The sequence below is a fragment of the Tachypleus tridentatus genome, chromosome 4 (genome assembly GCF_004210375.1).
Source record: "Tachypleus tridentatus isolate NWPU-2018 chromosome 4, ASM421037v1, whole genome shotgun sequence".
NCBI lineage: Eukaryota > Metazoa > Arthropoda > Merostomata > Xiphosura > Limulidae > Tachypleus > Tachypleus tridentatus.
In genome coordinates this window covers 103,556,874-103,568,380 of record NC_134828.1, presented here as the reverse complement: position 1 = coordinate 103,568,380, position 11,507 = coordinate 103,556,874, and the positions used below count along the sequence as shown (strand labels likewise).

At 30.3% G+C, this 11,507-nt stretch overlaps 1 protein-coding gene across 3 annotated transcripts in view; it reads right to left on the bottom strand.

Moving 5' to 3' along the window:
• Positions 1 to 1,023: 1,023 nt before the first annotated feature.
• The window catches only part of LOC143249809 (glycine receptor subunit alpha-2-like), a 106,679-nt gene continuing 96,195 nt past the window's right edge, over positions 1,024 to 11,507 (bottom strand). For 2 of the 3 annotated variants that reach the window (XM_076500287.1, XM_076500289.1), the window contains one exon: positions 7,409 to 9,773. In XM_076500287.1, coding sequence (XP_076356402.1) covers positions 9,603 to 9,773 — 171 coding nt within the window. In that variant the 3' untranslated portion in view covers positions 7,409 to 9,602. Of the gene's footprint in view, positions 5,882 to 7,408; positions 9,774 to 11,507 lie in introns of those variants that run through there. The other variant, XM_076500288.1, reaches the window with a different exon arrangement.

Below are 11,507 nucleotides of genomic sequence, written 5' to 3'. Positions count from 1 at the left end.
GCAAAGGGTCTTTTTAAACATGAACTTAAGAAAGGAATACAGAAGACAAGAGTTCAACGTAATAGAAAGAAGACCAAGAGATATTAGAGAAACTAAAGAAGAAGATAAAATGATGTCAGTAAGAAACAAAACCTAACTCTAAACAAAACCTAACTAGAAACAAAACCTAACTCTAAACAAAACCTAACTCGAAACAAAACCTAACTCTAAACAAAACCTAACTCTAAATCAATGTGTTATTGATCATAGAAATAAACAGATATTTGTTATGAGGATGAATTACTTCGAACTTTTTATTAACCTAAAATCAATTATCAAGTGTCTTGTTTGTACCAATAAAACCTTAATGACGAATAATTGGTTTAAACAAACGCACTTTATTTTTTGGAATGACAGGTCGTGTTTCGTTTATATTTTTAATAATGAATACTATTCTCCAGTTTGTACAGGGTGTTCGGAAAGTCACGGAGCACTTGTATATTTATTAACATACGTTTCAATATTGAATATAGGAGGCAAATATGAATGACAACTATAAACAATGTTGAAAGTGACCCACGCTGGCATCAATACAGGCTTGGATCCTTCTTATTTTGTTTCTAAACACAGCTATCAGTTGCTGGCTTGAAATAGACTGAATAAAATATGATTACAAAAGGGCACAATGACTTTCCGAACACCCTGTACTACAAACATTAAACTCTCGTAAAGAAATATGTCACGTTTAAATTGGTATGAGTCAACTCCTGATAGGAATATACAGTCTTTATTTAGGTTGATTGGAAAATAGAGTGTCAGTACGCCATTATCATAACAAAGTGATGATAAAAGAATCGTAGCAAACTGATAACAAAGCAATTTAAAAAACAAAAAAGCTCCTTTATGTCTAAACCTTACAACGTATTGTGTAACACAATCAATGTTAAGGATATTCATGAATCTACTCAGATAAAAACTTTTTGATTAATTGCTTTCTTTGAGTTTAACAAGTGTAACAATGATTCACACAAACTTTTTTTTTGAATTTTCTTTATTTTTAACAGACTGGTACAGCTTAAAGTGCTTTTCTGCAATGTAAATACTATACAAGTGTGTATTTCGTAGTGCAAATAAATGTAACACTCAGCTAAATACAACAGAACTTTACAATGGTTCCAAATACAAGCAAAATATTAGTTACACTTTTATATCCATGTAACTTTGTTACATAACAAACGCAAACCGATTTAACCAATTTTAATCAGTCATTAAATAACACTTGTACTGACTAAATTCTATAAATCTACATCTTAATTTACAGAAAAGATAGTCGCAAGTTAAACTAATATCTAACATATATATGTATATATGCATATAGTTAAAGAACTTCTTAAACATAGCCTAACATCCAGTCCTTGAATCAACAATATTCGTAAGAAACTAACAACGTGTGTAATCCAAAAATATCTAGATGTTATCTAAAACTGAAACGATACCTGTGAAACGCTTGCCTTGTGACTTTCAAAATGACACATTTCACAGGTAATGTTTGATATTAAAAATATTTCGATCAGAGTCAAAAACCCTTCACAGCGTAACATGCCATTCAACCAATTTCCATATATATGCTTTTTCATGTGTTATTTTTAATCATTAGTAATTTCCTTCCTTTTAAATTCATGTTTCTACAGCTTAAACAGACGATCTAATCATATCTGTACATACGCAGACTTTTCGTTAGAGTACATGCAGTTCGTCACAGTTCTTGAGTCTAATTTTTGTTGTACTATTCTAACACAATCCTGTTTCTTATTGAGCCATTATTATTAGGGTAGCCGTTCTTCGTGGATATGTCTTCACGAAATGCTTAAAAATGGTGGTAAAGCACTATCTTTAGTTACGCCTGTGTAAACAAAGTTTTTCTTTAAATCCTATAGGCGCTTTACCAGCTGTGAATTTACTTTCACAAACTGAACATGCCGTTTCGTACTTTAAGCGCGACTTCGACTTGTTCTTAAAGAACTGCACATCCTGTATAAACCTGATAATGTGAGCGAGGATAATCCTATATTGTACGTCAGAACCATGCGGGATTCATTCAAACCATCACAAGTCGTACAACTAGCAATGTCGTAAGGTTTTTAATGGATACTGTCGTTCAACCTTCATAAGATTACTACTAAGTTATGCGTTGATTGTATAATATTTCAACACAGCACTTACAGTATTTCCACTACTAAAGTTATACACACAATTATGCTAAACGAATACGTAATAATCTACATGGAATAACAGTACAGTTGAAAATATCATTGAAAAGCCAAAACTGGTTACATTTATACGACTAAAACTATTACATTTAAAAAGTATCTTCTTTGTAAAGCTAAGTAACTATAATCTTTACTTCCAATAGAAATTCACAATATTTCTCGTTATCACTAAGTTGAACATAAATAAATTTTACGGTATGTAAACAATAATAAGTAATGTAATGAAGCAATATAACAAAACAATAAATAGTTATTTATTTGTACAATGAACTATAGATTAATTGAATTCCAACGTTTTAAGCCCTGTGAATAAATCTTGTAAAGCTTCTGTGTCAAAACGAACAGATGGGTGGATTGGAATTTTATAATAAACGGGACTGAGTGGTTGGAAACGTTTCATTGTTGACTCGCTTTCTTTCTTTAGTGGCTGTTTCATGTACTAAACCGAAATCTCTTTTTCGAATTCTTAGTACACCTTTAATCTGATATCAGACATTTACTGACTCTGAGAGGAACCCTATAGAAGAGTGTAGCTGTTACTAAATGGACAAAACAGGAAGCGGTTAAGTTTTTCAGTATATTTTTGTAATTTTTAATAAAAATACACAATGTGGTGAGAATTGCTCTTATATGTGGAAGTTTCGTAACTTATAATCAAAACGTATACGTGATTTATAATAAATAACATCGTATTAACAACTCTTTAGATACAGAAGAAATATAAAGGAGCAAAGCTGATTACTTTTAACGCGTTAAAACTCGCAAAATTGTACACAATTATATTTTAAATGTAACGAAGTATGTTAAGCCTAACAAAGATAAACGCAATAACCCTTAGACAAGTCATGCATCACACAAACTTGATGTGGGTCTTACGTATAAGATTTTTCATACTCAGTTTTCTTGTTTATTTCATTGGTTTCTCTGCTCTCGCATTGAACACTAGTTGAAAAGAATTGTGTAACTTTTTGCTCTAGCAACAGTAGATTAAAAAAATCACGGTAAGGGCTGTATACGCTATTGTGATATTCGCAACGTCATTGCAAAAATGTATTCGAATTCTTAAATTGTTACGAATTAACGACATATTTTAACAGTTTATCACGAAACAGATTGTGTTTGACTGAGATGCATGTGATTTAATACATTTTTTATTAATTATAATGAGCTTTATTTATTATTTATTAATGTTTTACTTGTTTTCTGTAACTGTTTGAGGCATGCGACTTATTACATATACGTGCTGTGATGGGTAAAAAAAAACATATCTAATTGCCTGAAAGGTTTGTCGAGTTCTGTCCTTCAGTATTACGAGACACGTTTAGTTCGACCAGGTCTAGAAGATAAAGTAAAGCACGTTATACACTGATCTTGAATTCTTCACATTTGTAACCTGTCTAAATGGGTTAAATCAACAATGATAACTTCAGTTGATAGTTGTTGTTATATATTCGGCTTATCTTTTGGTTTTTTTATACTATTATTTAGTTTTATAGATTTAGTTTTTGGTTTTTACGATGTTTCAATTTAGTTTTATTGATATTTTACGTAATGTGTGTGTGTTTTCTTAGAACAAAGCCACAGTGGGCTATCTGCTGTGTTCGTCGTTTCTACGTAATGCACTGCTTAGTTTTATGTTGTTGTTTTTTCATACGATATTTGAGCTTTAATTTTTACGTCATCATCGGGTGTTATAATTAAATTATCATCTGTTACTAGTGCTTTTTAATTTATGGTAAAGCTATATTGGACTATCTGCTGTTTGTGTGGGAAACTGAACTTTCAATTTTATCCTTCTATGTCTATCGACTTTAGTAGCGCTGGTATCATATTTACCTCTCTTTTACTAAATTTTCGGATATCGAAACTAACTGGTAGATTTTACGACTTTAGGTTTCGGTTTATTTATTAATATCCTGTTTTATTTTGATATCGGACTTGATCGCAAGTTTCACTATGTTCCTAATATCAGTTTTATTTGTTAGTTTTATATTTTATTTTGATATCGGACTTAATCGCTAATTTTACTTCGTTCAATATCACTTTTATTTGTTAGTTTTTGTTAATTTTATGACGCCAGGCTCATTCATTAGAATTTTAAATGTTGCCTTAAACCAAGTTATACATTTCATGTTGGCGCAGATAGCCTCGCTGCTTTGTGCCATAAAACACTAAATCAATCAATCAATCAATCATTTCATGTCTTTTGTTTAGTATTAATTGTTAGTCGTCTATTTTATTTTTATATTTTAGTATTTGATGCCACTAGTTATTTTTATGACATCTTCAGGTATCAGGAATTATTCGTTAATGTTACTACTCTTTAAAAGTCGTTACTTCTTATTTGTCACTAGTTAGTTTCTACTTCATCACAATAAAATGTTATTCGTTAGTTTTACAATGTCTTCAGGTATCAATTGGTTCTATTTACTTTCCACTACCTTGGGTATTATTACTACTTAGATTAGTCTTAGTTTTAAACCACCAGTTGTCATTCTCTAGAGTTTAATATTTTTTTTAAAACTTGGACTTACTCATCTCTTGTCGTTTTTTAAATTTATTATATTACCAGTTCTTTGTCATAAATGTTTACAAGACCTGCGAACACCAGATGTTAATTGTTACTTCACAAGTCACAATATTTTACGAAGTTCACTAGTACGGCGTTACTTCTCATGTTGCGAATGTATGCATGGTCACAGTTGACACAAACATCAAACGACTTATCATCTGACGAAAACTATTGAGTGTCTTATCAGATAAATATATTGGGTTGAGGAATAATTCGTGAGCGTTTTTTCAAGTTAAATAAATATATTCATAAATGAAACGCTTTCGCAAAATATTTCATGTCATTTGGTAGATAATTTTTTGCTCTAATAGATGGTGTGTTTGATTTTCATATGTCTTTAATTTTTGCTTTAATTTTCAGCTCATTAAATGGAATGTCAAGTGGACAAAATCGAGCATTTTCGACACCATCTGCTTTTCGCATTTAATTTCTTGCAATTTCGTTTAAAACAATGCATACAATATACCTAGGTATTACATGAAATAAAGTATCATAATAAATGTTTTGGGTGTAATGTGTTCATGCATTGAAGTATTGTATAGTCTTGCATGTAATGCTTGAATGAAATTATTTAAAAACGCTCACGAATTATTCCTCAACCTAATACATTCCATTTCTATATTAACACGTAAACAATAAATCAAACCCAAATACAACATCAATAACTTATTGACATTCTTATTGGATCATGTTTCTTACTTGTGTAGCGATACATATGTGATTCTGTTTTGGATTAGGTTAAAAAAAAAAAGAGAAACGGAACAAACTTGTGGTCAAAACAAGAAAGCAAAGTCTTTGAAATATATATCTCACTTTTACTTCTTTTAGAATCTAACAAATGTTTTCTAAAAGTTAAATAAATCTATACAAAACTATATTGGAAATTATCCAGTTTAAATAGATAAAAAGGAATGTTATTCCATTTAAATTATTTTTTTTAAAACAAGTTCTAAGAAATACGAATGTTACCAACACAATCTTAACACAATGGCGTATAATTTGTTTTTATAGTATCGAAGAAATAATTCATATGCGAGGAAATTACTGCCAAAAATCGTACCTGGAAGAAAGTTTGAGTAATTTTTAAAAATACAGTAGAACAATTATGAAAGAAAAACAATACAAAATACCATAACTTGTCATTAGTACGTTTGTTTCTTATATAGTTCAAAAGTTTGACGTTGTTTTATATTTATATTTCGATTTTTCAAAAAAGAAACAAAAATCCTTTACCTAAATTGTTTTTATGTATATATATATATATATGTATATGTATATATCTATATATATGTATATATTTAATAGCAAGAATATACATAAAACGTTTCTCTTTCGTTTTCAATTTTCTTCTATAGTTCTTGGTGTGTGCAGTAAAAAGTTTGACTCCACATTTCTTCAAAAATATTTTTATCTACAATTTTGTTATTGCATTCAGAAAAACCTATTTTCGTGTTTAAACTTTCTACCTATTGTTGTTACTATTTAACAATAAGAAGTTTTGGAGTCATCAATAAGAAGCGTTTTCTGCAGTTTTACTTTATATCATTTTACAATGATTTGCTTTCTGTTTCATCTCTATAACTATCTCTCAGTACGAATAATGCTCATCTATAACTATCTCTCAGTACGAATAATGCTCATCTATAACTATCTCTCAGTACGAATAATGCTCATCTATTTTTTCTGGTATTTGTAGAGCACAAAAAGTATTTCATTGCTGGTATTTTCTAGAATCTATAAAATGATAGTTTCTATGTTTTAGCTGTAAGAAAATTTATTTATTCTGACGATATATTTTTAAATTTTACGACATAATCTCTAGATTTGTCTGATGTAGTACTCTTTTAAGGTACCTTGACGTATTATAAGCCCATGCTGGGTGGAACAGTTAGGCTATAACGTGAATGCTTGGCCTACGTCATACAGTAGAAGAAATCTATTTTTCAGTTTTAGCTGTTCTATAGTTTCAATGTTCCTGAATAATACTTTCACTAGATTTTATTTATAAAAAGGAAAATCACATATTTTTGTTATGTAAAAACTAAAACATTCTCTGGGTCATATATTTGTGCTAATTTACCGCGAAGACTATTTCTAGTTTATAGCGTTGTAGCACATTAGATTAAGAAAGTTATATGTATTTTTGTACTAAAAGTATGGTCGAAACATTATCTTGTTATTCCATAGTTATAATATTTATAATAAAGTCTGTATATAATATTTTTTTGTAGAATTTTACACTATACACATTATTTTCTATAGTGAGAAGGTTCTTTCATTCTTTCAATAACCAACATGTTTCAGGATAAACTTTCAAGATGATACTATTTATTAGATCATACACTTCTATTTTTATTATTTCAAAGTTAGATTACAGGGATAAGTATTTTTATTATTTCAAAGTTAGATTACAGGAATAAGTATTTTTATTATTTTAAAGTTAGATTGTAGGAATATGTATTTTTATTATTTTAAAGCTAGATTGCAGGAATAAGTATTTTTATTATTTTAAAGTTAGATTGTAGGAATATGTATTTTTATTATTTTAAAGCTAGATTACAGGAATAAGTATTTTTATTATTTTAAAGCTATATTACAGGAATAAGTATTTTTATTATTTTAAAGTTAGATTGTAGGAATATGTATTTTTATCATTTCAAAGCTATATTACAGATTTTTCTTTCTAGTGCCTTTCTAACCTATGTATCTTATAGGATATTAAATAAAAGTTTCTATGTTGAAATATTCTATATTTTAAAGTTAGATTTTAGATCAAATGTTTTTCTGGTATATGACGGCAAAATAGTTTTCTCAATGCTTTAAATAAAAGCTATTTTCTTCTCTTGTTTTATGTTTTACTGCAAGAACATTTCGAGATCATGATATTTGAAAGTTTTATAGTAAAAAATATATTTCTAAACTTTTATATTCCTTATCTTGCACAGTCAGTTTTTAAATTTTTATCATTGATACTTAATTTTGAATATTGCATTTCTATGTTGTTATTTACATACTAAGCAGGTTTTCTGTTTTTGTATTGTCTTAAATCAAACTACTGTGTGTTTCGAGTACTGTCGAAAGAACAGTTATAATATTTTTTGTCAGCGCTGTATAATGATATAGCACATCAGATTTTTATACTATTTTTTGTTATTTTTATAGTTATAACATTTATAATAAAGTCTGTATATTATAATGTTTATAGAGTTTTACACCACACACACTTTCTACTAAAGCCTGCTTTTCGTCAAAGTTAATATAATTCTGACCTTCACAGTATTTTATATTGAAAAATACTGGGCTCTATTTTACAATAAATCAATGCCTGAATAGAAAAATTCAACTCGCTCTCTCTTCCAATTTTATTCCTCACAGAAACAAAGTTTTCTTTCATCTGTTTTCCAGCGTCTTTGTTATGCATGATGTTAAGTAAGTTATACTTTCAAGATGTATTTTGCTATATATTTTATTAAGTAACTTAATCTCACGTGTTAATTTGTCAGCTTCTGCTTAGAATTTTTATTTTTAATATCTTTTAAAAGTGATTGTTTTCTTTCATAAATGTTTTGCTAAATACTCAACACTTGGATAACTACTGTCTACAGTTAGGTCACTTTATATTTCCATTTGTAAGAATTTTTTTATAACTATTTGATTCTATCCTTGGTATCACGTGGTGTTATCTCAATTTTAATAACTCTATTTCATTCATCTAAGTCCTTTCTGCGTGAAACTCTTTCAACGTGTGGTTGAGCAGCGACACGTACAGGTTCATTTGCATAATTCCACGGATGAAGTTCAGTTTTGCTTGGAGAAACAGACGCATATACCATGAGGGTTGCTAACTGGTTACTGGGAATGTCTATAGTTGGGTTAGGGTCTCGGATATAGAGTTCTAAGGCTATCTTTGCAGTCTATATCCGAGACCCTAACCCAACTATAGACATTCCCAGTAACCAGTTAGCAACCCTCATAGAATTCACCACGATAAAGACAAACTTCATGTTCAACAACCAAAACTATAGACGCATATACCAGTTCTTTCGATACGTAATCGGATATGTAATAGAATATATACTCAGCCTTTTCACAACGCTTAAAGCCCTCTAGCAAGCCAATGGGGAATTATCAAAATATTTTCTTAGGGCCCAACATCATCGAGTAAGAAGCTTCATATGTTTGATTTAATTGGGTTTAAGACACGCACTCTGTTATTTAAACCACAGCACATCTATACAGTTAAGAATCCGTAACAATATTCGAAAACTATTAATGAAACGAACATTAACTATCATTTAACATGCAAATTTCTACTATTTCAAGCATGTTGTATCACTACACCAAGCATGTTGTATCATACTTGAAAGACTAGAAAGTTTGTTTTACGTCATCTGTATACCGCTAGTGTCTCTATAGAATCATAATAATGTACTTATACTATTTATCAATTATTTACCTTAACTAATAATAGTCTATACAGTTAGGGTTAAGCGCGGATGTTTGTAAATCAAGAACTAAGAGCAAGCATTTTGATTCGTTCAAAAATATTACACCTACAAAAATTATCCAGACATTAGCGTTGGCTTACATTTATGTTGTCGAATCATGTTCATGAAATATAATATGTTATTAAAATACACACTTTTCAACTGTTACCTGTTTGGCTTTGATTTTCTCAAAATAATTATAAATTATGATGACCAGAACAGCAAAAACAAAAATTTAAGTTACTACGTTATAAAATCCATACTTTTCCATCCACGGTTTCCTCCAAAGCCTCTTTACAAGAGATAGTATGGCCAATAAACAACACAAAAAATGAAGAATAAACATGGGAACCCGACGCGGCATGTTCGGTCAATCCGTTTGGCTTTTATCTTATGGTCAGCAGGGGGCACCAGGGTAGAGTTCAGTTGATCTACTTCTGTCTCTTGTCTGTCTTCTTCCGAGCTCTTCATTCGAGAACAACCAGAAGAAAACAGAAACTGAGTGACAAATTGTATTTAAACCTTTTATTTCTGCATTTCTTACTGGGCTTTATATAAAGATAGCTTCTCGCATTCACGTCAGTAAAGTATTTTAATAATTGTATAAACACTGTTTTTATAACGTTATTGTGAAAGATCTTCATGCAGTCGTGTCAAAAACAACCTGATAACATTTGAGGAACGTACCTTAATAATGGTAAAAACATGTTATTTATAAATAACCTCATTATAAACAAATGTTTTTGAACACAGTCAGATCATAACAACTTAATAGTAACATCAGGAACATATATTATGATAAAAATACTTTCGTGCTAAAGTAATTATAATAAGAGTTTCTTAATATAGACAGATCAGAAATATTTTCTTAATAGTCATGTATTAAACGTTTCCCATTTACGGTATTTAAATTTCTTATCAAGTTAAATCGATATATCTAACATAAACGATAGGAAAATATCTTACATATGTTTTAATTTTGATGTTAGGGCAAGCTAACACTGTCACAAATGACATGTGTATCTCATCAGATTCGGCCTGATGGAGAGATGGTTAAGGAGCCAGACAACCGTTAAACAAATTACATGTATATTATTATTTATTTTAAAAAAATTATGTCTATTGTATGCGTGACAAAGTTTGAGGGGTCTCGTTTATGACACACACAAGCAGCCTGGTGGCCAGAGTATTTCACTGGCAATCTGTGGGTCGCTATCAACTACTATTTCTTTTATTTTTATCAACTTATTATTAATATAATAAATAGCACACAACACTAAAATAGGCACACAATTAAAAACATTTTAATTAAGTTCAATATATGACCAGTTAAAAGCTCACCCTACATGTTTTGACTCCTGAAGATGAAGTTATAACGCCGAAACATGAAGGATCAACTTTTTACTGGTCAAATATTGAACTTAATTAAAATGGTTTTAAACGTGTACCTAGTTTAACGTTGTGTGCCACTTATTATTGGCCCGGCATAGTCAGGTGATTAAGGCACTCGACTCGTAATCTGAGAGTCGTGTGTTCGAATCTCCGTCACACCAAATATGCTCGCCCTTTCAGCCGTGGGAGCGTTATAATGTGACGGTCAATCCCATTATTCGTTGACAAAGAGTAGTCCAACAGTTGGCAGTGGGTGGTGATGACGCTACCTTCATTCTAGTCTTACACTGCTAAATTATGGACGGCTAGCATAAATAGTCGTCGTGTAGCTTTTATCAAAATTCAAAACAAGCCACTCATTATATTAACATGATACACAAACGTCAAGAAATAATACTGAACATTGCTACTTAGTTGTTGTTTTTTTCATTTTTCAGTTTCTTAAGTATAAGATGAAAGTTAGATTCAGATTTATGACCTACAAGCATTAGTCATCTGCCAGAAACTGACAACTCATAAACGCCAAAGGATACACAGAATGTGTCAACAACAAGTCTTCTTGGACCATGAGGTATATTGCAAGATTTCTACAGCGGGTTAGAATTAGTGTCTGTGTGTCCAGTCATAATGATAACTAAGCAATACTGAACGTACAACAAGTAACTAGATCGAAGACCCCGCACATATTGTTTGTCTGTCCTATTACACTGTAAACGTAAGGTTTCCTTTCTCTCAGAGCATGATACAAATGTAACCTAATTTAATATTGTCGTTAATTAGCCGTCCATAATTTGGGCTTCAAGTATG